The sequence below is a fragment of the Taudactylus pleione genome, unplaced genomic scaffold (genome assembly GCF_031769625.1).
Source record: "Taudactylus pleione unplaced genomic scaffold, aTauple2 ptg000070l, whole genome shotgun sequence".
Lineage (NCBI taxonomy): Eukaryota > Metazoa > Chordata > Amphibia > Anura > Myobatrachidae > Taudactylus > Taudactylus pleione.
Window position 1 is genome coordinate 8,677,282 of NW_028284472.1, and position 27,109 is coordinate 8,704,390.

Genomic DNA, 27,109 nt, shown 5'->3' on the forward strand with positions numbered 1-27,109 from the left:
AACTGTCATTTTTCAAACACAGCCTGTGAGATGACAGTTGGGAGCTGATTGGCTGGCACCTTAGCACTTTCTTATCACTTTTCACTCTGTCTCCTAACACTGCTTAGTAAATAGACCCCTTAGTGTCTGGTGCTTGTGATGTGTGGTTATATTCTGCGGATCTTCCTACTGCATCTATTTTGTTCACCTAGAGATTCCGTGTATATTCTGTGCTTCAATATTGTACAATTCAGTTTACAGCAGAGAGACCTATGCTCTGTATGCAGCTCACGCTATTGGAAAGTCTAATGTGGATGTTATAGAGATGTGCACAGTGCAGGACAGCTGAAACTTCCAGAGGAGTACACATAGGAGGTTCCAGGGAAAGTGGTTACCTCCTACATGTAGTAGTCTCTAACATGGAAATCCATCTGGGAAGGAGGTCTTAGCTGTCATGTTGTATGAACTTTGTCACTTCGACCTTACGAACCTAGCCACTACCAGTGCTCAGTATTTTGAGGGTTAATTTTCAACTAAAACTAAATCCTTATTACAAACAAACACAATTACGAGTTTCTAAACGGATGCAATCATAAGATCGACATTACAATGTCAACAGCTATGTCGAAATTGCGATTAAAATGTCGTAAGGCGACATGATTAAGCTCAGGAACAGGATGGTTAGGGTTAGGCACTAGGCGGAGGGTTAGGGATAGGGGGACTCAGAGCCGTAACTAGACTTTTTGGTGCCCTGTGCCAGAGAGAGCATTGGTGCCCCCCCCATTTTTTAAGTAGGGACATAAGAGTGCACCTGAAAAAGGGCCATGGCCTCATGGGGAAGGGCCAGGGAAGAGATAGGAGAGGCCAGGAGATGCTGGGGATAAAAGAAGAGAAAGCTACAAGTGAGAATGATAATAAACAGGAAAATTGACAGGTCCAAACAGCGCCCCTGCCCTGCGGTGCCCTGTACCATGGCACTGGTCGCACTACGCTAGTTACAGCACAGGGGAGACTGTACTCGCTGCAATGCATAACTCAGCCGTAACCGCTCTTCACGTAATCACCAGGATCCACTGAAGCCGCTGCCATCAGAACAAGGTAAGACCCCCCTAGACCACCAGGGACGGTTTGTTAACATTCTATCATATTGATATCTCAGCAGTGTCAACATGATGAATGACTATCTAGTCTGCCGCACCCTTCCTTCAGGATAAAAATAATCTACATTGCTGACCAAACTATTTTCTATGTCGGGTCATTAGTACTTCATCAAGCTATGCTGTTCCCATTGAGAAAGCCGGTTAGGAAGAAATTCTCAGCTACAAAAATGTTCTATTTATTATTATTATTACATTTTATTTATAGGGCGCCACAAGTGGTCCGCGCGCCGTACATACAGTAAAGCGTACACAGAACATTACATTACAATACAGTAACCAAAATATAAACAGAGCACAAGTAACAGTTAGCAACACAATTCTCCATACACAATACAGCTGGGAAGGTGAAGGCTGTCATAGAAGTGCTAGAGAAGAAGGCTGTGAGACAGTGAGGAGGAGGACCCTGCTCCTAGGAGCTTACAATCTAAATAGCTTTTTTGTTACCATTTGTTTTGAATTTTTTTATATAATTTAGTATTCAATAAATTCATTTTAGGATTTAGGATGACCCAAGAACTTCCACTCAAAGCATACTGCCGAAATGTAATCTCAGGAACTAATTTAGAAATCCTGGGCACCAGCAGCGCAACATGGTATTTCTAGGCCAGATAGAAAAAATGCGATTGGCCTCTACGCACAAGAGTCACACCCACCATGATGTCTTCCCCGTTCCCAGTCACTATCCAGCAGGGCAGGGTACTACTTGTATTGGGGAAAATCTAACCTACTAGTTAGCAGCCCGCCAAAATGACGGTGGTCACGATATGCCCAGTTTGGGTGCTCAAACAGGTCACTTTTCGGTCATTTCTGCTCGCCAGCTCTGTGTGTTTCGAGTAGAATTGTCAGCGGTGGCAGCTGTGCGCGCCTGAACGGAGCAACAATTGAATTGCTCCGTCGAGCGCCATCTACTGGCCGCCGGCATGCAACACACTTGAATTCCCTCCATAGAGTTGAGGAGCAGCATTAGCCTTTTGATAGATCTGATAGCTGGAGACTTTGGTTTAGTTTGTACTTCTGGGCACTCTCGGATAGCATGAATGTCCCAGAATTATGTATTTATCTTAATTATATAATAAACATACATCTCATGAAATATACTATAGTATGTACTATGACAATTTTTTTTAGTTGGACCTAGAATTTTAAAACTGTATTAATTTTTTTTTATTTTATTTCGTCAGGGGACATACGTCATCCCGCTGCTGACCTCCGTCCTCCGAGACGAGAATCACTTTGAGAAACCGGACGAGTTTTACCCTCAGCACTTTCTGGACTCTGATGGGCATTTTGTGAAAAATGAAGCATTTATGCCATTTTCAGCTGGTAATTACATCTAATAAGTCACAGGAAATAAGAAAACAAAAACTAGGAATTTTTTTTTTTCTATACCATCTACTTTCATAACGTATCTCACATTGTAATGTTCTTGTCACAAAATGGGTGCGTGCTGCACTTTCCTGCCAGGCGCTCACTCACCTCTCCTGTTCTGTGAGTGCGCACCAGCCCATCTCCGCTGGCTCCCGCTGTCTGCGGGTCATCTATTCTCTCAGCGGCCACAGTGATCAGCGTTCCATGTGAAGCCGGACCTGGGCGCCGCCATCTTAGTCCTGAGTAACAAGATCACAGTACTCCAATGGTGAGAGACAGGAGGCTGGAGGAAAGGGAACGGCCAATCACCGGAGACCCAGCGGGTATAAAGGAAGTCCAACAGCACTACTTGATTCCCACTGATCGCTTCAGACCTCCTGTAACCAGCTCTAGGAATCTCTCCAAAAAAAAATCCCAGGGTTCCCAAATAGCTGCTACTGCTCCACATCCCAGTAACCCTGTATAACGGGTACTGCAAATCCCAGTGTTCCTTAATAGCTGCTACTGCTCCTCAACCCAGCAAGCTTAGTACTATCTATAGTTTTGCCATTCTCCTGCAGCTCTCAAGCCACTTAACTTCCAGCCCAGCCTTTCACATCCCACTCCCGTGGCAACCTCTAGTCCAAATCCACCAACAGATCCAAGCCTGACTGTTCTCCTTTACTGTCCCTATCCCTCAAAGGGGATGTAGTCAGGAAGCCGACAAAGGAAAGGCCGACCACCGGCTTCCCGACTGTCTAATCCTGGCAGGGGTCTAATGACAGGTGTCGAAATCCCGACGCCTGTCATTTTACCTATGCCGGGAGCCCGGCGCCCGGCATACCGATTGAAAGTAAGCTGGGCACGGACAGCCGCACGGGGGGGGAGGGTTAGGTGCTCCCGGGGGGACTTAGGGTCAGGTTCCCCCCCCGGGAGGGTTAGGCTAGGGTAAGGGCGTGGGGTTAGGTTTAGGCACCCCTGGGGGAGGTTAGGGTTAGGCACCCCCCCCCAGGAGTCTTAGGTTAGGCTGCGGGGAAAGAGGGTTATATGTTTAGGCACTTACAGGGCGGGTTTTTGTTAGGCACTTTGGGAGAAGGTTAGGGTTAGGCACCACTAGGGGGGGGTTAGGTTAGTAATAGTTTAAATACCTGTCAGGGTCTTCACTGACGGTCTTCCGGGATGCGTCCGGCGGTATTTCATACCGATCCCCCTCAAAAGTCCTTAGTCCTTTCTCTAAGGCTATCATTGTCATGTTTAAACTTTGTTTATAGTAATGTTTACTTTAGTAAGTATTTATGTATTGCTGTATTCAGTCTGCAGAGATACACTTCCACAATACTAGCAATATACAGTATGTGATCAGCTATTCCATGGATAATATATCTATTTTCTCTAGGTAAAAGAAGCTGCGCTGGTGAGAATATGGCTAAGATGGAGCTATTCCTCTTCTTTACAAGGCTGCTGCAGAACTTTACTTTCCACGCTCCTCCGGGGGCTGAGCTGAGCTTAGAGGCTGCGGTTGGATTCACAACACCTCCTATGCACCATTACATTTGTGCTGTGCCTCGCGCCTAAGATCAGAGTACAAATAAAATAATACACTAAGTGAACTACTACAGACGTGTCCTCACTAACCAATCCTTAATGTGCCAAATAGCCCAGTTTGGCATGCCACAAAAAGTGCAAATAAACTGCACCATCTAGTCGCTTAGTATTTTTTTTGTATTGAATTTGCATCTGTTTTGCAGTTCTAATGTGATATAATCACAAAGTATGTGTTCCCCAGTGGCGTAACTACCGTGGGTGCAGGGGGTGCGGCTGCTATGGGACCCGGACCAACCCGAGGCCCGGCCTTCCCCCTGCACCTACGGTGCCAGGCCGCTGTCCGCTGCCCTTCCCTCCGCACCCTACTCACTCCCCTATCCGTCTCCTCACTCCCCTCTACTGCACTTACCTGCTCCTTGGTTGCGTGCCCCCCCACTCCGTGGTCGCGTCTTCCCAGTCAGCTCCGCCTCCGGCTCTCCCCATTGGCTGATACTGGGAGAAGGTGTGGCCACCTCCTCCCAACATCAGTCAGTGAGATGGAGCCGACCGGGAGGGAAGGTGGGTCTGCCCTGCTCAGCGCGACCATGGATCAGGTAAGCCGGGGTGCGGGGGGCCTCAGACCGGCGGGGGTCAAGAGCGGGATGAGATTGGGGGCCGCGGGCTGAGAGGGGGGCCCATAAAATTTTTTGTTATGGGGCCCCTGTAGATATAGTTACGCCCCTGGTGTTCCCTATACACCACTAGTGGGTTTGCAGTGTGACAGGCGCTAATCTGAGAAAAAGCCAAGGCAAGAATTCGAGGCCGATATGAGTGAGTCGTGCCTTGTGTCCTGCCACATTTGAATTGTCACTAAGCACAAGGTATGCGTAACCTTACACCACTAGTGGGTTTGCAGGCTCTAGTAGTATGACAAAGGTGCTAACCTGAGATAAAGGTAAGTGTCTGGGGTCTGAATAAGTGTGCCACATCTTACATTCCACTATGTTTGAACTTTTACTACCACCATTGTGAGAAAAATACAATTACTAAGCCCTTAGTACACTACAATCCTGTTAGTGTATGGCTGCAATGTGAAAAAGATGCCTTGCAGAGCAAAAAAGACAGGAAAGTCCAAAACTAGCTATCCTTGGCGTGGCCTCTAAATGACGCCATGCGACATGTGTTATGTTGAGCAAAAATTCTAAGGGGTAAATTTACTAAAGGTCAATTTAGAACAATTTTAAAATCTGTAGCATTTCAACTTCAATTGAAGTTTAATGACAAATATGTGGATTTTGCAGTCGGAACGTCCATTACTGTTGAACGACTTACATCGATCTAATATCGATCTTTGGTAAATTTTCCCCTAGGTGTCATCTGTACCTGACTTAAAGGGGTTTTCTACCTCAGTTGGCTTTAATTTATTGGTCTATAAATGCTCCTCCTGCACGTTCTGATAATTCTATTTCTTTATACTGTATTTCATCTGTCTTTCAAAAAAGCCTATAGATCAGAGAGACAAAGCTGCACACTTCTGTCACTCATATATGACTCTGATCAACTATACAGATTAAATGGACAGTGCAGTTTTGGTATAAAAAAAAAATAAAAAATTCATGACCTATATGAAATGTTTTCAAATCATTGGGAATTTTTTTTTTTAAATAATACAGAAATGTCATTTAAATTGTATTTTTTTTTTTTTTTTTACAAAATTTCTTCGTGTACCAAGTTACAGAATATAACAAAAAGCAAAAGAATAATAAATATAACCCATGTGCATTTATAAACTGTTTTGTCTGAGCAAGTCATAAAAACATTTGTAGCTCGGAAGAAATGGAACTACAGATATTGGCCAATTATTGGAAATCGCCTGTAAAACTAAATCACAGGAAATTCGTACATCTGTCACCAGTCTGAGGAAGCAATAGATTAAACAAGTTACATCAAAATGTCTAAAAAGCAATAAATCCATTTTGTTAATATGCAAACAAAAAAATGTTAAAATTAAAAACATAAAAGCACAATCTTAGTATTTGTATGTAAAATATTTGCTACTGTTTGTATCACACACAGATTAGAATTATTTGTATCTTGAACAGATGGTATTGTGTTACATAATTATAAAGTGATATATTCCCTCGTCATGGATGTGACTGACTTTAGCAAACAAATTACTGTAGTTGTAATTGTATTAGAACAATTATATTTTGTGACTATTATGAGAGCTACATGTAATTGAATAGAAAATGACTGTACAAACATGGTTTAACCAACAGAGTTTATAAGTATGTTAAATTTAAGTACTTTTGCTTTTTAATTTTTATCAATTAAATAAATGTTGACTTTTGTATAACAAGTATGTGTCTTGTATCGCATAGAAGAATGTTATTAGTCGTCTATGAGTGGGGTATGTCTTAAGGTGCCTATCCATTAGGCGACCTGAAAGACTGAACGTCTAGTGTTCAGACCTTCAGGTCGCTGGGTGTGGTGCCCGCACTAAACAGCGTTCACTGAATGTCTTTCAGTGCAGGATTCCGACCTCCTATCTCGGAACATGGGGAACCTGATGACCGTCGTCAGGTTGGCCAGCATGTTCCGTAGATAGTCGGGGTTGGCAAGGACCCAACGTGCACGCACATCGCTGGTCCTTGCCGGATATCCATTACACGACTTTGTGAACAATGCGACCAAAACCTCCTGGTTTTGGTCGGATTGTTCAACGGGTCGTGTAATGGATAGGCCCCTTTACTATGTCTACCAATATTTCAGACCCTTAAATTGTGACAGGGTTCATGGCCTCCTCTTGATGTGGACCTCAAAAACTCACAATGGGGGATGTGGCCACACCCTCTCTGCATGACAATAGCACTTGGCTGCCCCTTAGCCACCTCCCCTCCAAACACCTGTTCATTGCTGGTCACATCAGAAGGAGGTGTGCTTTACACAGATTCACCACTTAGCCCCTATATACCACCACTATTCTCTTATTATTCTTAATGTCCTTTATTTATACAGCGCCATTTTGCAGGATAGTGGAATTAAGGAGACCAATTTGAACATAGTGTATGTTACAGCACAACGGGTCCTGGCTACTTCTTACCCGGCCTGTTGGTGCTGGTCTCCCCCAGACAGGCACGGCTCTTTCATGGTTAGGTACCGGTCTTCTACTATCCAGCACCCACCTCCATAGTCTGCTTCCACACCGCACTGTAGTCAGGACGGCTGACCCTCTCCACTCTTTGCATGTGACTGCTGATGTCATGTTGGTGCCAAATTAAATGGTTGATCCTAGTTCCCCTTCAGCTAAAGGACCCGGAAGTCACCTGGAGTGAAGGTGGAAGTGCAGTATCGGGCCCTGAAAGCGCTGTTATTTTGTCTCAACTGTATAATCTGGCCACCAATAGTACAAATTTGAACACTCGCGGGCACTCTTCGCTCGCCACACTTCGGGAACACAGTGGCTCTCTTCACTTGCCCCAGGTTACTGTTTTCACTCTATGTCCACGTGCATCGTAACTGACGACAGGGTCCTGTAGCTGAAGGATCTAGCCGCAACCAAATTTAAATGGCCCAGTCTATTTAAACTGCTCAGGCAGTGTGTATATCACTGATTTGCGATCAAGCTCGCTGTGAGGATTCACTCCCAATGAATTGACAGGAAGATACCGTTTTGTGGGTGGTCACAGGCAGTCTCGGCCAAAACGCGGGTGTGTCGGGGCAGTTTCCTGGGCGTGTACTAAGCCAAAACTCCAGGGTCTCTGTTACCGCGGCCATTCTAAGTGACCATAGACTCACTGGAGGAGTCAATGTTTGCATGATCTGTGTCCAAAGCTGCGTTTCTGTACGTAGTTGTGGGCAGCTGCGAGGGCTCTGGTGGTGTCTCTACAAATTCCGCCGGCTGATGCAATCGCATATTTTAGCAATTGCTAAGCGGTGAAATGCACAAATATGTTTGCATTAGCCATGTGGCGTCTGCACATGCAGTAGTCCTGGCAGCACTCCGGGCACATCGCAGGGACGGGCTCCTTTTGCAGTGCGATCATTAGCGGTAATGTCATGCCCAGATCACATTGCAAATGCGATCATTAATTAATGGGCCCATAAGGGCCTGATTCAGAGATGGACAGTAATGCAATCACAGCTACATTCTCTCACGGATCGCAGTTGCTAAAATTTGTAATGCCTTCCAAAGCACATCCGGGCATAGGGACGCCCACTGCTGCCTTCTCATATCTGTCCGATGGCATACATCAGCTTATACATCGGAACCATTGATGCAGATGACGCAGCATGTAAAGCAGGTCTGACCAGCCGCAAACACTGCAGCTTTCCTGACACGCAGAACGCTCTCATGCTGCGAAGGAGATCGCAGTGGCTAATTTATGCACGCCCATAAAACGGTGTTTAAAACGGTAAGACACGCCTGCGGTCTTCTTACCACCCCCCCCCCTCCTCGTTACCACCCCCAAAATGCTGAGTACCTGTCACTCACTTTGCAAATGGTTCCTCTGTAGGAATATAATCATATTACAATTGCTGCACGGGCGCAGTGCAGCATTTGTGAATGCACAATAGCAAACAATTGCTCGTGATGCGAAAACATCGGCATTGCGTCTGTCTCTGAATCAGGCCCTAGCTCTGTAGAAAAAATACCTTTTTCCTGCAGACTTAGGGCCTGATTCAGAAATGGCCGCTAATGTGATTTTAGCGCGGACCGCAGCTGAGAAATATACTTATGCTTTCAGGGACGCCCGCTGCTGCCTTCTCATCTGCATCCGACATAGTGTAGCAGCGTAAATATCGGTAACATCGATGCACATAGACCAGCCATGCAGCCCTTGCAGCAGGTCGGGCCTGTCTCAAATACTGCGTCTCTACTGACATGCAGAGAGCTCTGTTACTGTGTATGAGATTGCAATGACTAATTTATGTACGCCCATGTAACAGCGTTTAAACGGTAATGGTGCGTACACACTGGGCGATTAAAGTGGACGACTGAACGATAACGATATCGTTATCGTTCAGTCGTCCACTTTATCGTCCATTTTTAACACAAAAAAGATGAACGATGACGCGCGTTCCCGCGGGTCGTTCGTCATCCTCGTTCATCGGGCTGACATGCAGGCCAACCTGACGACCTCGTCAGGTTGCTGCATGTCAGGGAATGGGTGAGAGAGCCCGGCGCTGAACGATATCGCTAATGATATCGTTCAGCGGCTGTGCTCAATGTCATGAACGACATTGAGCACAGCCTGCCGGGGACACACTTGACGCTATCGCTCAGGGAGCATATCGTCTAGTGTGTATGCACCTTATGACACACCTGTGTTTTTGTAACCACCCCCCCCCCCTTGTTGCTTCTACCAAATGCTAACTGCCCGTCACTCACTTTGCGACTGGATTATCTCTGCATATGGAATCGCAAGATTGTCGCTGCGAGTGCGCAGTGCGACTTTGCTGCATGGGCAAAAGCTTGTTCTGTGTAAAAATGGATATTGCACAATCAGGCCCAATGTGTATGCTTCTTCTAAACACGCTACTAACTGGCCGTCTATTTATTTAGTGCGTTGCATTGTGATTTCGGTGCAAGTTCGCTTGTGTTGGTAAATACGAATCTTACTAAATGTGTGCTTTGCATAGATGTCAATGTTATTGAGACGATGTTTGGTCCGATGGTGATATGCCGTGTGACATGTCAAATCCATGCGAGTTGCCCTCTAGTAAATTCCTGATTTGCAAACTCACGGGTTTATCACAGAAAAACACAAAATCGCACCAACACAATTCTTAGAAAATTCCCCCCTGTATATTGTAATTAACCCTGAATTAAAATAATTACCTATTCTGACTAATAAACTTCCATTCAATAATCAAATACATAATTCATCATGATCAATTGCAGATCGCAATTGTTGCTCTCCTGACCGTACAGAAATACGGAATCGGTATGAAATCCCGGCTGCCGCATGGCCGGGAGTACGATTCCCGGCAGCGGCAGCACGACAAAACAGCAGAGCCCGACAGTGCTGGAAATCCCGATCGTCCTAAAGGTAAGTATATACTAACCTAACCCCCTAACCCTCCTTTAGGGTGCCTAACCCTAACCTCCCCCCCAAGTGCCTAACCCCCCCTTCCCCGCTGCCTAAACCTGTCCCCCCCTGGGGATGCCTAACCCTAACCCTCCCTCCCCCTAGCCTATCCCTAACCCTCCCGAGGGGGTGCCTAACCCTAAGTCCCCCCCGGGTGCCCTAAACCTAACCCTCCCCCCCGTTGCTGTCCGCTCACGGCATCCCTTCGATCAGGATGCCGGGCGCCGGTCTCCCGGCTTCGAGAAATGACAGGCGTCTAGAAATAGACGCCGGTCATTTATCCCATGCCGGGATAAAGCAGTCAGGAAGCTGGCTGTCGGCTTCCCGATTGTATACCCAGAAATACACATACACAAAATATTTACTGCATATTTTGGAAACATTTATTATCTGATACCACTGAATATAAGCCTGTGTGGTTTATTGAGATCATAAAATGCCACTTTAGGAGGCCTATTGCATTGCATCCTATAAGGAGCTACATCTATTTGTGTCTGCATGACGCATTGCATTCGAGATGCAATGCCTCCCGCCGTATTTCGCATGCATGCCGGTGTTGGTAACAGTGGTATGTATGAAAGAATGCACAAAGGATCGCTATCTCGGTAAGAGCTGTCCTTTGCGAATAAGGGACTTCAGGGTCTACATGCCCAGAAGGACACGTGTGCCGCGGGGGGTGCTGCGAGGGATCGATTGGTTCCCTCTCACAGCGCTCTAGCGATAGAAGCCCATAGGCTTCTATATGGTAATGCCATCTGGTCAGGGTAATAGCAGAATCAGAACTAGCATCCACAGGGTTAATAGCAGGATAGCTAGTCCACTTAACAAATAAGTGATTTAGTAGACAGCAATGATAATCACACAGCAAAACTTGCAGATGTAGTAGCAGCACTTGCGTAAGTTGGATATTTGAATATGCAGAAAAACAACAGCAGAGATGATATTCACTGAGTAAGTTTGGTAATACTTACAGTTGGTAGAGACAATAATTAAGGTTCCACAAGAACGTAGTAACTGGGAACAGACACGGCCGGGCATATGCTTCCTGTGCTTGGAATGCATGCTGGAGCGCATCACCTTGCGGTTTGGCATCCATCTTGGGAAGGGCGCTCCCTAGTAGCTCCGAGGTTTAGCATCCATCTTGGGAAGGGCGCTCCCAAGTAGCTCCGGGGTTTAGCGGCCATCTTGGGAAGGGCGCTCACAGGTAGCTCTGGGGTTTAGCGGCCATCTTGGAGGAGGTATGTGTCGTATACAGTACAGATGGACCGGTATATCTTTTTAACAGATCATATTACTGAAAAATACACCTCCAACAGTCCTTTAGTGGTTCTAAAGTGGTCCTATTATTCATAGGAAGAAATTCATTCCTTCATAGGAATTTTCTCACCCTTAGAAAAAATGGAAGAACCACTAAAGGACTGTTGGAGGTGTATTTTTCAGTAATATGATCTGTTAAAAAGATATATCGGTCCGTCTGGCCACTGATCCCCAGAGCTACCTGGGAGCGCCCTTCCCAAGATGGCCACTAAACTCCGGAGCTACTTGGGAGCGCCCTCCCCAAGATGGATGCTGAACCTCGGAGCTACTAGGGAGCGCCCTTCCCAAGAACCGGAAGGTGATGCACTCCAGCATGCGTTAGAAGCACAGGAAGTGCTTTGCGAACACAGCGGGGACGAAGCAGCCATATTCTCCGTGCACAGGGAGATGGAATTGGCCATTTAGTACTGTATGATATACACGGCTCGTTCAAGGGAATATCCTAAAAAGCGTTTTAATTATTTGGTCTAAACCGTACGGACGCAGTGTCTATCTGGAATTGTTTTTTTTCTATTACAGAAGAGATATTTAATATTTATTGTTGTTAACACATGATGGGTGTTTTTTATGATTTATGTGCTTTTATAAGCCCCTAGTTACAGTAAATTAAAGAGGGTTTCAAAGGATGACCTTTTATTTAAAGCAGTGTTAGTAGAAGTCACAAGTACCTGGAAGAAGAGAGTACTACCTCTTGAAACGCATTGATGAATTGTGACTTCAGGACATCTGTTGGGGAACAAGCCAGTACTCAGTCCCACGTTTAGGAGCTGACAAGGGGTTTCCGGAGACCTCCACCATCTATCTACAGGCCCTTATACTTCTGGTCAGTTGTTTCCTGATTTATTATTTGTTGGGTTTATTGTACGTTCAGTACCTTTTTATTAACATTACTTTGAGATATTGTCTAATAAAATTAGTGTATACCTTTTACACTATGGTCTTTATCCATTTTATATCTTTCATGGCATGAGTGGCATTACGCATTGTAAAGAAAAGAACATCTCAACCATCAGCCAGTTTTGCTTCAATTGAAGGGAGGTTAAAAGTCTTTCCCTACTTATTTGTGAACTTTGCATTTTTTGGGGGTTTGTCACTAGCGCTATTGGGTTGTCACTATCAATTATATTTCTGACTTCTCATGGAGTCATGGGGTGACACCTAAGACTACCCGACTGCTGCTGTTACAGTGTCTCTGCGCTCGGATGATGGCATAACACTTATCTACAGGTTGGGAATTGCTTTTCTAGTGAAATGGAATCTTGATGGGATTTTAGCTTGGTGGAAATTTTGGGCCTAAACCGTATGAAAATACTTTAATATTGTGAGCTGTGAGGTGGTCAAAATTGACTGGAAATAGGTGGAAATTAATGCAGGAACAAAAAAAAAAATTATGTGATTTTAGCAGTTCTCATCAATTTTTGAAAAAAGTAATCCAGATCCAAAACCAAAACAAGCAAGGGCGGTTTTGGCAAAACCAATCCAGATCCAAAACATGTAGGAGATACAGATCCAAAACCAAAACACGGGGGTCGGCGCACATCCCTAGCATAGACCCTTGAGTTTTGGTTTTGGCAAAACCACCCTCAAGTGTTTTGGTTCGGATTCGGTTTTGGTTAATTTTTGTATTCCTTAAAAACGGTAAAAATCCATGAAAACAGCTAAAATCATGTAATTTGGGCCTGTTTACATGCAATCCAAAACCCATGTTCCGAAATGACAGCAGACCCGAGTTTGGACTCTGTTCCACTCGGAACCCCAAAGTGATTCAGAACTGCGACTCGGTTGGACTCAGAGTCCCTAAGTTGTGTTGGTATTTCAGGAAAGCCGAACCACACGTCGCTAGTGACAACTCCCATAACACGCTCAAAAGATGGACCATAGCTGTGCGTGTGCTAAGCTACCTCCCTATCACCGTCCAGAAACGCCTACTACATTTCCAACACATATCTGAGACTGTGCGTCTAAAGTGCGTCTCAATCAATCGCAGCCCTTACTCTGGGCATCATTCAGAGATGGACGATATTGCACAGGCGCAGGGAAGCGGCTGCGCTCTACCGGCAAACTGAAATGCAGATGCAGCAGAAGGTGTCTGAAGGAAATAGACACTGCATGCATCTGCGATCTGAGTGCAGCATCTATAGATGCTGCCTCGGATCACATATGCAACCACCAGGCGTAATGGGTGCTGCTTTGGCCAGGCGGCATAAGGTGAGACTTACTCAGCCTGGCCGCCAGAACCGACAGCCGTGTCCAGTATATCGGAGTCTGATGATGTAGGGCCTGGGCTTGCCACGCCTACAAAATGGGGGCGGAACCCCCCCATTTTGCAGAAAGGTCCTTGTGTCTGCCCCCAAAATACGCAGCATGATTGACTAAGAGGGAGCACTGTGAGCAATCAGGCAGGACTCATTCTTCACATACGCAGACCCCCATAAATCGGAGATGTACTTAAACTATCAGGTTTGCATACATCTCTGAATCAGGTCCTCTGTGCGCACTCTATCAACTGCTACAGGCGCAGAACGTGTCCGCCATTTGCAGCGTTTGCTCCTCAAAAAAGTAATACTGTCCTAATAGCCTAGGGGTTAAGGTCCATCCTACATACATGGATGCCCTCCATCTGCACATGTGAATGACTAAAAACCATCCTGATGATCGACTTGTCTTTCTTGCCCGAGAACTAGACAGCAAATCAGACAACCACTGGACACTCGGGCCTTGATTCAGACCCGCTCGCTGCCGCTGGCAGCTCGCTGGGTCTGTGGGCATTTTTTTGTTTTTCTTCTTCCGGCCGCTCGCAAAGCTGTGGGTGAAAATCCTACCACAAGAATAGCGAGCAGTTCATACGCCGTTCGATGTACTCGATTAATCAAATAAATAGCGGAGATGACGTATGATGCGAGCGGCCAGGGGGCGTTTTTTTCAAAATGGCGAGCGCATGTTTTGTTCGCTCGTTCAGCCTTAGAGGCCGCAAACAGCGAATGGTCAATTTAAATATCTGGCCCCTTTTTCTGAACGAGCGAGCGCAAATAGCGTCCGGCTCTGAATCAGACCCAGAGGCCCCACTTGCAAAGTGAGTGACAGGTAGTCAGCATTTGGGGGAGGTAACAGGGGGGTGGTTAGAAAAAAGCCGTCGTGTCTGACTGTTTAAACGCCGTTTCATGGGCTTGTACAGTATAAATGAGCCATTACGCTCTCCTGCGCAGCATGAGAGATCTCTGCGTTTCAGGAGAGCTGCAGAGTCAGACCTGCCTTATATAAAGCCTGACTACCTGCTGTGCGTTGATGTTACCGATGTTTACGCTGTAGTACGTCGTCGGACGGATAGGAGAAGGCAGCATCGGACGGCCCTATGCTTGGCTTTGGAAGGCATTAGTATATTTTAGCAACTGCGATCCGTGAGAGAATGCAGCTGCAATTGCATTACCGTCGCTCTCTTAATCGGGCCCTGTGATCACTGGTAACAAATCACCATAGATATGAGCTTCCAATAATATCGTAGAAGTATCAGTTTATGGTGCTAAATTAAACAAAAGACACACAGACGGCTCTTATCTATGGTCAACATACTGTAATTGCATATGGGAATCATATTTACCCAGCTTTGATTGTTTTATGATATTCTGTATAAACATCTGGCTGTCTTTGCTTTTCGTTTTGTGTACATCCATTGACTAGAGATGTGCGCCGACCCTCGTGTTTTGGTTTTGGATCTCCCCTGGCTTTGGATTTGAATGTGGTTTTGGATTTTTTTACCTTGGTGTTTTGTTTTTCGTTTTGGTTTTGGACCTGGATTTTTTCTTAAAATATCATAAACACAACTAAAATCACATAAAATGGGCCTGTTTTTGTTTCTACAGTATTATTAACCTCAATAACATTTATTTCCAGTAATTTACAATCAATTTTGACCATCTCACAATATTATTTTCTCCATCTAGTCAAGGCCAAAAGGTTTCATATACAGTGGGCGGCACTAACATGTGGCAGTTCAGCTTCCAATCTCCAACATGGATACAGGGCCTCATTCAGAGCTCTTTAAGAACGCTCGTTTTGAATCATCAGCGTTTGGGTTTTTTTTGGGTTGTGGCTTCCTGGCCGCTCGCAAAGCTGTGGGTGACCATCCACAGCTTTTGCGGGCGGCCAGGTGATGGTCGCGACAGAGCAGGAAGCTCTCCACTGACATCACTGGTGCCTCCCACAAACGGCAGGCGTTCCTTTGGGAACGCCTCCGTTTGTGTAGCCACCCTCCTGGCCCCGCCTACAAAATGGAGCGAGCTGTCGATCAACATCGACAGCCGCCCCTTATATAGTGTCCTGGAGCGAGAGAAATTCTCTCTCGCTCCGGGGCTTGCGCATGCGTGTGTACCCCACCATCGACCCGCTTGCGAGTGCTAGGCACTCGGGAGCGGGTCTGAATCAGACCAACTGTGTTATACAGTGTGGGTTTGATACACCAATAGTGCACTTACTAGGACATCAGTGTCGGCAGAACGGGGTTGCTGACGGTGTCCTCAGTACATGGGATGGCAAGTGCTGCGGTGCTGGCAGTGTCCTCAGTGAAGGGTACCGGCGGTGTCGGCAGTTCCAGCAGTGTCTTTATTGCAGGTTTGCTGGCTGTTGGCAGTGCGGGGATTTGCTGATGGTGTCCTCAGTACATAGAATGGCAGTGCTGCGGTGCTGGCAGTGTCCTCAGTGAAGGGTGTCGGCGGTGCGGGGGTGCCAGCGGTGTCTTTAGTGCACGTTTGCTGGCTTTATTGGTAGTGCGAGTGTTGCTGACAGTGTCCTCAGTACATGGAATGCCAGTGCTGTGGTTCTGGCAGTGTCCTCAGGGCCTGATTCAGAGCCGGACGCTATTTGTGGACGGTCGTTCTGAAAAAGGGGCCGGATATTTAAATTAAGCGCTCGCTCTTTGCGGTCTGTTGACGCCTCTGTCTGAACGAGCGAACGAAACATGCGCTCGCTATTTTGAAAAAACGCCCCCCCTGGCCGCTCGCATCATACGTCATCTCCGCTATTTATTAGATTAATCGATTACATCGAACGGCATATGAACTGCTCGCTATTCTTGTAGTAGCATTTTAGCAATCATGCGAGTAGTTCAGGCTAAAAGACAACCAAGTGACGTGGTTGATGACGCTGCTTTGTTAATTATGCACACCCATAAAACGCCCGTTTTGACTGTTTGGCACGCCTGCGTTCGGATCTCCACTCCCCGTTTTCAGGCACCTTCCCCTGTTACCACCCACAAATGCCTCATTCTGTCACTCATATTAGCAGGCACTCGCTATTTTGCGAGCACACTTACTGGTTGGCGCATGCGCATTACAACCCATACGCATGCGCAGATGTGCGAACATCGCTCGGAACGAACGAGCGGCCGCTTACGAGCAGCTCTGAATCAGGCCCTCAGTGCAGGGTACTAGTGGTGTCAGCAGAGCGGGGGTGCCAGCGGTGTCTTCAGTGCAGGTTTGCTGGCTGTGTTGGCAGTGCGGGGGTTGCTGACGGTGTTCTCAGTACATGGAATGGCAGTGTGGGAGTGCTGGCAGTGTCCTCAGTGCAGGGTACAGGCGGTGTCCTCAGTGCAGGTTTGCTGAGTGTGTCGGCAGTGCAGGGGTGTTCTCAATGCAGGGTGCTGGCTGTGTCGGCAGCATGGGGGAGCCAGTGGTGTAAGCAACGGGGGTGCCGACAGCTGGGGTGCCAGCAGCAGGTGTGTCAGCAGTGGGGGGTGCCAGTCTCGGGAACCAACACCATCTTCTTTTTTCTCTGCACTCAATGGGCTTAATGCTGATTGGCTGAGAGCCGTGACAGATGGCTCTGTCAGTCAATCATCTCTTTGCCCATTGAAGGCAAAGGGATTTTTAAAAATGCCGCTCGAGGCAAAACCTCGAGATCCGACAGAGGATCGCAAGGTTTTGCCTCGATTAGGGATCCGGGGCAAGAGGAGAGATCCGAGGGGTGCCGGACCCGCTCATCTCTACCATTGACACAGTTTTTATTCAAGTAGGATTTTGTGGTAGTACTATACCAAGTCAACTATTCAGTTCTGGTTTCTTTGTATTGATTGATTTGGACCCTAATAGACAGACAGTGCTGAATAGACGGATTGGATCTGGGTACGCCCTGTGGATCAACTACTTAAAATATAGCATTGTTTAATATGGACAAGATATGGCATCACCCATGGGCCAAGGGGTGCACATGCAGTGGGGCCCGGAGCTGAGAGGGTCCCATCTTTCTTGTCAAAGTTACATCTGTTATATACAAATATCTAGTTACACCTCTGGCATCACCAAAGTTTAACAATTATTTGACTGTACAAATGTGAAATATTTTTAAATATTTTGAGGAGCTTCAGTTGAATATGGGGTCTATTTATCAATTTTCCAAGGAGGTATCGGAAAGAGGTGAATCTTCTGTGATGGCATAGGCGAGTCCAGGGGCGTTTCTAAAGAGGAGGGAGACCGTGTGCAGTCTCCGACACGGGCCCCCTCCTCTTTGTCTGGAGGCCGGCTGCTCACTGAGTGCCGCACTTATAGACCGTGGGCACTAGAGTCACCGGTCATGCACAGCTCACCGGGAAAATGGCCGTGGCGGCCATTTTCCAGACGTATTCACAGGAGCAGACACCGGAGCAGTCATGGGACTCCGGAGAGGTAAGTTTTATGGGTGCAGGGTGTGAGGTGCGGGCCCCCACTGGACCCAGGGGCCCGTGTGCCCCACACAGGGCTGCCATCAGAAATGATGGGGCCCGGGACTGCCAAGATAGGCAGGGCCCCCCCTCACAACCCCAGACACTTACCTTAGTTACCACACTCTTCTTCTTTATTCCGTTCTAACTGCTCCCCAGTCCTCCCATGCCGCGTCTCCTCTCTTATTCAGTGATGCGTCGTGACGTTATGGCAGCCCTCCCTGAGTAGACGCTGTCTTCAGTCATTATTCACTATTCATGTAGGAAATCCCATTGTCCGGAAGATGCCTGTTTGTGTAGGAATATAATTAATGTCATTATCATACAACACAGGTTCATCCTGCCCATATGATGTGTCACTCCTACCTCCTGCTCCATGTCCCATCTATCCCGTTGTCATTCCAGCTACATACCCCGTGTCATCTGCAGCTTCCTGCTTCCTATGTCACCTCCAGATCCCTGTAACATTCCAAGTTCCTGCCCCGTCTCCCCTCCAGTACCCTGCGTCATTCCAGCCTCCTGCCCTGTGTCACCTCCAGATCCCTGCACCATTCCAACTTTCAGCCCCATGTTTCCTGCAGCCTCCTACTCCCTATGTCACCTCCAGCAACATTCCAGCTTATTGCCTTGTGTCTCTTCCAGCTTCCTGCTCCCTCTGTCACCTTGTGTCTCCTGCCCAATATCCCTTCTAGCCTCCTGTATCTCTCCTGCCCCCTGCCCAGTGCCACCTCCAGTTCTGTTTCACCTCCAGCTCACTGTGGCATTCAAGCCTACTACTCTGTATCATTCTAGTCTCCTGATCCCTGTGTCACCACCTGTCCCATGTCACCTGAGCTTCCTGCCTTATGGCACTCCAGCCTTTTGCCCCTTGTCTTTCCAGCCTCCTGCCCCATTCCAGTCCCCATGTTTCCAGCCTCCTGCCCACGTCTTTCAAGCCACCTGTCCCATTGTTTTTCCAGCCTCCTGCCCCTTGTCTTTCAAGCCACCTGCCTCCTTGTATATCCACCCTCCGGCCCCGTCTCTCAAGCCTCCTGCCCCAGTCTTTCAAGCCACCTGCCCCCTTGTATATCCAGCCTCCTGCCCCCGTCTTTCAAGCCACCTGCCCTCTTGAATATCCAGCCTCCTGCCCCCTTATTTTTCCAGCCACCTGCACCCTTTCCATCCCTTTGTCTTTCCATCCTGTTGACCCCCTTACCATTTGCTGGTCCGGGACTCCTACGCAGCCGACAGCTTAGTCCTCCTCTCTTCGGCAGGGAGCGCGACGTCCTGCAGGTAGGGGGAACTGTGCCACGCCACCGAGCTCTCTATGGTCTTGCTCGGCGGCGCAGCGGCGTATGTCTGGTGTGGGCGGGCGGCTGTTCTAGGAGCAGGCAGGGCCCCCCGAGTGTCCGGCTGCTGCTCTGTAAGGAGGATGCAGCGGGAGAGCATACATCCCTCCCTAGGCTTGTGCGGCAGCAGGGGTCAGGAGCAGGCAGGCCCCTGGAGTGTACGGCCTCGGAGCTAGAGGGCTTACACAGCAGCAGGGGGTAGGAGCAGACGGGCGGGCCCCCCGAGTGTCCGAGCCCGGGACTCCAGTCCCGGCAGTCCCCCCCTGATGGCGGCCCTGGCCCCGCACACCCTGCACCCGTTATAAATACGCCCCTGGGCGAGATAGGGGGTGGTCCAGGGGTGCTTTTAGAGTGTACTTTTTAGATCCACCTCTTTGCCCAGCGCCAGACCTCCAGTGAACTATAGTATTGTTCATAAGTCAGAGTGGCAAACTGTAAAGAAACAGTGAAAAATTCTGATAGTGCTAAAACAGGGACCTCCCACTACTAGAACTCTAGTTTGGCCTGTGTGTGATGGGTGTCCTCTCCAGCAGTACGTGACTAAGCAGAACACCATCCTAATGTAAAATTATGTATTCCACAAATGCAGAGAGAAGCAGAGTTTTTTGTTGATTGATAAATTCTCTCTTCACCGTCTCCACAGCAGGCTATAGTTACAGTAGTAAACTGTGGAAGCAAATGTAGTATAGTAGAAATGAATTATTTCTCAGTGCTTTGCCTCTTGATAAATTAGGAGAAGCAGAGATAATCCCTTTCCAAGGCAGAGAGGGGGAGCAAGTAATGTGGAGTATAAGCTGCAGAAGTGTAGCCAGAGAGGGCAATGCTATTATAGAGAGGCTGAAGGCAGTACGGAGGGCTCAGTACGAGCTGCTAGTCTAATGGGGAGAGCTGCCGACGTGCCAGAGAGAGCAGCCAAAATCTTAGTTTAAGCTGCCACTATCAGTTTTAGAGCTGACAATTTCAGAAGAGGATATGTCATTGTGACAGAGCAAGCTGCCAGTGTCTGTGAGCAGACTGTATGAGTCGCAAGAGGCTGCCAGAGGTGTCCAGAGGCTGCCAGAGGTGTCCAGAGGCTGCCAGAGGTGTCCGTTCCTGGAGTCCAGAAGGGTTCAGTTGTCTGCAGGGCATCCTGATTTGACTCAAGGGGGTACATTTACTAAGATGGGAGTTCTATTTAAGAAGTGATGTTGCCCATAGCAACCAATCAGATTCTACTTCTCATTTATCTAGCGCCTTCTAGAAGATATCTGGAATCTGATTGGTTGCTATGGGCAACATCACTTCTTAATAGAGCTCCCATCTTAGTAAATTTACCCCAAGGTGTCTGCATTTGCTTCTGCTTCTTCTGATTAGCCTAGTGAGGGCAGCCATCTGGGACCCTTTAATACCTAGTTCAAGTATTTGTCATGCCTCCATCAGTACTCAGTGGGTCTGATTCAGCACCGTTCGCAAATGCAACTACGGACGCTGATCGTGCGATTGTAAGCCATTGCGCATGCGTATAAGCCGCACTGCGCGTGCGCTGCGATCGCACTGTGATTACGCACAGAGGAACCCACTGCAGAGTGAGCAACAGGCTATGAGCGTTTAGGGGTGGTAACGGGAAAAACGCAGACGTGCCTGTTCGTATGAACGCCGTTGCCTGGGCGCGCATAAGTTAGCCACAGCAAACGCATGCGCAGCTTGAGAGCCCACTGCGTGAGAGGAGACTTGCAGTGTCTGCGGCTGGTCTGACTAGGTGTGAATGGTGCGTACCTGCGCGATGTGTGTCGATGGTACCGATGTTTACGCAGAAGAGCGACATTGGATGGATGTGAGAAAGCAGCAGTGGGCGTCTTTATGCCGGCTAAGCTCTGGAAAGTATTAGTATATATTCGCAGCTGCGAACGCAATCGCAATCCTTATTGCATCAGGCCCAGTGTCCACAACAAGTGTCATTAACCCACTAAATACACCACCGCACATGGGGCTGAACACAAGAACACAAGAACAGTGGCCCACCTAACATAGAGTTCTTCCCTTGAACTGCTTAACACTGTGGTGACTACTCTTCCTGGCCCATTTCATCTTCTGCATATATAGTTGTAGGCATTATCATTATCACAACTAATCCCCTCATCCTCTACATACAATATACACATAATCATTATTATTGTTTGTACTGCTTCTCATCGACTTCAACATTATCTTCTTTAATCTTATACTGTAGAGAGATTTAGGGGTATATTTATTAAAGGTCTAATTTAATCGATTTAAAATCGAACAACATCGATGTTGTGTTTCTGGAGCTAAACTACACATTTATTTACAGACTATTTTTTTTTATTTTTTTTTTTAGTATTAGTAAATGGGACGTGGTTAAAATCCTGACCGCGAAGATTCCGGCATTCAGAATGCTGATGCCGGAATATCGACACATAGGAATACCGGCGCCGGCATCCAGACTGCCGGAATCCCGAAGATAAGTAGTGGGGTTAAGGGGAGGGTTAGGGTTAGGCACTAGGGGGAGGGTTAGGGTTAGGTTGCGGGGGGGAGGGTTAGGTTTAGGCACTAGGGGGAGGGTTAGGGTTAGGCTGCGGCTGGAGAGGTTAGGTTTAGGCACTAGGGCGGGAGGTTAGGTTTAGGCTGTGACGAGAGAGAGTTAGGATTAGGGTTAGAGGTTAGGTCAGGCTTACTTACCTGGGGCGTCGGCATTCTAACCAATCTGGATGTGGAGCGCCAGCATCCCGTACCTATCCCTTAGTAAATGGTGATTTAGCCCCAGAAACACAACATCGATGTTGATCAATTTTCATCAATATTAAATTAAAATCGACCTTTAGTCAGTATAACCCTTAGTGTAACTCCTTGCTTTTAAACTCCTGGTAACACATCTTTCCTTGACTCGGTTACAGAGTTTTTTTTTTTTTTTTTAAATCCTGTTGTCTTATTTTCATAAACTTGTGTTCTGTTAATCAGCGTATGGTGGGTATCTGTAACTCCATGTGGCCCACTCCCAGGTTCGAGTGGTTACATGCTGATTGTTAAGTCTTTAATACTATATTGCTATCAGTGTTCTAGTATAGTTCATGCTAAACCCTTGTTTTGTTGTATATGTGAACTGATACAGTTGTCATCAATATTTATGCTGATCATTGCACTGTGTCATTATTAAGTGTCACGCAACAGTGTTTATCTACATGCTCATTATTTTGTATGGAATTTGTACTATTATCATTTTATATGCGACTTGTATTTCGCTATCACTGACAGTTAATCGATGTCAGGGCTGTAGGGAGGGGTGTGCGAGTGGTGCCATTGTTCATGGTGTATGGCACTGGGGGTAGCACCTTCGCTGCCCAACAACTCGTTCTTTTGGCTAGTAGGGTGCTGTTCCCAGTGGCTCTACTGCAGTGCTGCTCAGAGCATCCTTTGAACATTTCAGGCGGCTCTACATATCGCAGTGTGCATGTCTGGACCTCTACACTTTATCCTGCAGTAGCCCCACCCCCTTACATGACATCAAGGATTCGGGGAGGGGGCGGAACAGGGTGGCCATGAGCCCTGTTCCTTCTCTGATTGACATAGCCTCATCTGATGACAAATTCCTCTTTATTCGTTATCCATTCATTTACTTGCCTTACCATAATTTAATAAATGTGCCAAGTACAGTAGTTATTTATTTTTTACCTTCGTTATTTTCTTTTTACCTGATGTGTTAATATGTGAGTCATCACCTGTCATTTACGATGAGTTGTTGATGGGTTTCCCAAGTCAACCTCTTGTAGACCCTGCCATGAGCTACAACCCTGCGGAGAGCTTGGGTGGAGACAACAGTGCCATAGCAGAGAGATTTGCTGCCCTGTGCCAGCCGGTACCAGGAACAAGAGGAGCGCCAGTAGAGGGTGTCTTCACATTCTGCAGGGTGGGTGCCCAGTCCAGGAACTCTGCAATTCAAATGCAGGTGCACCAGACACTGATGGTGCCACCCCCTGGGCCCTTGAGAAATTATCCAACATACACCCCACCTACGTGCACCCTTCAGGTCATGAACCTGGAGTGCCAGTGACTACATTGAAAATAGAATGTAATATTACAGAGCAATGCTGATAATCAAGACTAAGATAATGAGAAGCTTGTTCAATATATATATATATATATATATATATATGTATATACAGTATGTGTATATATAGGGTGTTGTTGGACTGGCACTCCATATAGATGTCCCATAACCTGCGTGCCTTTGCTATCAGCTAATACACTTAATGGTGTGTTTGCCCACCAGGGGTTAGAGCACTGCACGCCACTACAGGACTTTGAAGCCTATAATAAACTTTATTTCCACGTTTCGAGGTGCGTAACCTCGTCCTCAGGTGAAATATACATATATATGTCCTGATATATGCAAACTGAACAGTCAGCTGTATATACTTTACTTTAGAAGGTGCAGTAGGACAGAGGTAAATCAGATGCTGAGCGCTGTACCACATAACTGCTATAGACTTATAAAGGTGAAGCAAGTTTTATTACTAGAGATAAGATACTGTAACTCGTTTCTTTTATAGATAATGTGGATGTAAGTAATATATTGTATTTTTTATTGTGTATGTACAAAAACATATTAAGTAAACAAATAATATTTTTACAGGAAAACTGATGTTAAAATGTCCTGATTCAGGGATGGGCACAATGTCGATGTTGGATGTAGTAGATTTTTTTTTTTTTACCACTGACCAAGCCGCATTGCGCAAGTACGGCGATGGATTAGCGATGGCGGTCACAGGGAGGATTTATTCCAAAGTGAGTGACAGGTAGTCAGCATTTGGGGGATGTAACTGGGGGGGGGGGGCGGTGTGATTAGTAAAACGCAGGCATGACGGGACCATTGTCTGGGCAGCTCTGGTGAATTTGTTTTCAACTGGAAAGGCCTCGGCGTCTTAGGACACCAATATCATTGGCATTTAACCTGAGTCACAGGTGAATGCTGTTGAAGCTGTGGCTGCATCTTATTACGCAGCATGGCTGCATCATTATGCTAATGCCGCAGCCAATAGGCTTCCTACTCAGATGCCAACTGGTTACAGTGCTAAACCGCCTCTGGGCGCAGAGAGATGCCCCATCGGACATTGCCCCTGCCCTATGGTATGTACAGCCTTCAATGTGAGCAATTAATCGCCTGACTTCGCAACCAGTTCAGTGACACTCAGTGCTCCCAGTACACGCCCATAAGACAGACCATTTCTGTGCACCCGCTTAGCCACCTCCCTGTCACCTCCCAGTCAACTCCCAAAATCTTTCTGAGATTGTGTGTCTCAATTGCAGCTGCGACTCTTTGGGCATGGACTGTGGGCGCAGGCACAGTGCGGCTTAGATGCCTGCGCAGAAGAAAATAATTGCTCAACTGGGTTCGACATCCACAGTGCACCCGATTATGGGCCTGATTCAGCGAGGAACACAGTTGCTCATACGTACGCAATTGGTTGATTAATTTGCATTGCGCATGCGTATGCATCGCAGTGCGCGAACCAGTAATTGCGATGGGAACTGCGTTTGCAGAGGCTGCGCAGATTAAATGTAGAGTGATTTACAGGAAGTGCTGTTTGTGGGTGGTGACGGGGGGGGGGGGTCAGGCGAATGCAGGCGTTCAAGTGCATTTGAACGCTGTTGCAGGGGCGTGCATAAATTAGCCACTTCGTAGCCATACGCAGCCAGAGGCCTCATAGCGTGCACTGACGTAAGCAATTCCTGAGTGAGGTCTGACCTGCCTTAACTCTGTGTATGGGTCCGATGGTACTCAATGTTACCTATTATCGCTATGTTGCCTGAGTATACGGATGTGAGTAAGGGGATGTGGGCGTCATTATGTCAGGCTGTGACTGCAATGTGATTGCAAACATTTACATATCACCGCTGATATTAGCAACAGCGTAGTGTGCGTTGTCACAACTGTCGGACGGATTGTGGATGCGGCCCGAATTTAGGGAATTGGCAAGACCTAAGCCTGAGGTGCGGAGTCTAATGTGATGGCGGTATTCACCAGGGACCCTCGCAAGAAGGTATGGACTTGGCTGCGTCCGACACACAGGTCGTGGCCCTAAGGTTAGGTTCCCCTATACAGGTGCTGGTGAGTCTGGATGTAGCGCAAAAGAATAACGTAGTCGAGAGACCGGGTCAATACCAAACAGACGAGATGGTACCGGGGAGCAGACGTAAACGGGTCACAGGGAGTAGCCGAGGTCAGAACCAGATATCAGGAGCAGTACAAGGAGGTCAGGCGAAATCGGAGTAACAAACAAGCCAAGGTCAAGATCAGGATAACAGGTAAGTACTGGAACGCTGGAGTATGGTATGGAGCCTATACTCTGGCACCTGTCTGGTGCCAGAGATTCCCTCTTATAGGGAGAAGTCCAAATCTCGCGCCAAATCTGACTTCACATTTGGCGCGTCTGTCCCTTTAAATTTCCTGCAGATCGGCGCACGCTAGGAGAGCCGCGACCACCTGTACTTGTGAGGGGGACCCGGAGCTGACGTCACGGCAGCGGGCGCCGGGGACTCTCTACCCGCTGCCCGCCGCTGACGGAGGTTCCAGTGCTGCCATACCCGGTAAGTAATAGTCGGTGTCTGGTGCACTGTGACATGCATATTAGTAGAATATCGATCCTTGCTGAATCAGGCCCTATGTTCATAAGGCAAGCAAAATGCAAATTATGATGTGTCCCGGTTTGCAACAGCATACGCACCGTTTATGTGTTGACTGTCTAAATTTTGACCCCTTACATCAATTACACTGCTTAATAATAACTAAAACCCCATTGATTAGAAGAAATTCCATCAGTCTGCTGTCAATGAAACAGGCAGATTCAAACAACAATGACAATTGAACACATTTATGTTTTTTCACACTCTATAAAAGTTTGTTTTTCTAGTAACTGGATGTATTCCATGGTGTGACCCAGGGCATACTGGATAACACCCGAAAGACAAAAATTTGATCCTTTAACAGTGCGCACCAACCTCTGCAGCCTACTTATCGGAAAGCGATCTCCACCCGCTCTCACTCGACAGTCCTAAACACGGCCCGCGGACAAACAGGATCATTCCTATTAAACGTGTCCAACATATATGTGTCCTATCTTTCTTTCTGTTGCTGTTGCAACATATAATATATATGGAAGTTACTGCAACATCGTCATAGTGTGTGTGTGTGTGTATATATATATATATATATATATATATACTGTATATAAAAGATAACCATTCACATGTTTAAAAAACATAATAAAAAATAAGTGGACATGGTGTGTAAATATATATACCCTGAGAAAGCAGTTTTTTTTAAATACATTAGAACAACCCTAGTGAGACATGAGTACAATAATGAATAAAATATATATAAATAACCTTAGTTAAAAAATATACTTAATTTCCTCTCTTGCCAGAAGCGCCTGGATGTCTATATGTCTTATAGAGCTTCTTACTGCTTTAGAGCCTGATTCAGACCCGCTCGCGAGCGCTATACGCTCGCAAGCGGGTCGATGGTAGCCGGCTCCGTCGTGTTCATTCGCGATACCCAGATAGCGACGGGTAATCCGTCGCTCCGGGTCTCGTACCAAAGGGGTTGTGCAGTCGATGTTGAGTGTCAGCACGCCCCCTTTGGTGGGCAGGCTGGGGGCGTGGCTGCCCAGACGG

General features: G+C 47.1%; 2 protein-coding genes and 1 long non-coding RNA gene across 4 annotated transcripts in view; 2 read left to right on the forward strand and 1 right to left on the reverse strand.

Moving 5' to 3' along the window:
* Positions 1–6,369, forward strand: part of LOC148533744 (cytochrome P450 2K6-like) — a 68,649-nt gene extending 62,280 nt beyond the window's left edge. For both annotated transcript variants that reach the window (XM_088467235.1, XM_088467236.1), the window contains 2 exons: positions 2,321–2,462; positions 3,883–6,369. In XM_088467235.1, coding sequence (XP_088323361.1) covers positions 2,321–2,462; positions 3,883–4,061 — 321 coding nt within the window. In that variant the 3' untranslated portion in view covers positions 4,062–6,369. The remainder of the gene's footprint in view (positions 1–2,320; positions 2,463–3,882) is intronic.
* Positions 1–11,237, reverse strand: part of LOC148533745 (uncharacterized) — a 40,151-nt gene extending 28,914 nt beyond the window's left edge. Inside the window, exon 1 of the long non-coding RNA XR_015877682.1 lies at positions 11,074–11,237. This is a non-coding gene — a long non-coding RNA (uncharacterized LOC148533745). The remainder of the gene's footprint in view (positions 1–11,073) is intronic.
* Positions 11,238–11,723: 486 nt separating this feature from the next.
* LOC148533747 (cytochrome P450 2B4-like) overlaps positions 11,724–27,109 on the forward strand; it is a 109,742-nt gene continuing 94,356 nt past the window's right edge. The window contains exon 1 of the mRNA XM_088467237.1: positions 11,724–12,242. The gene's annotated coding sequence lies outside the window, so the exon portion shown is untranslated. The remainder of the gene's footprint in view (positions 12,243–27,109) is intronic.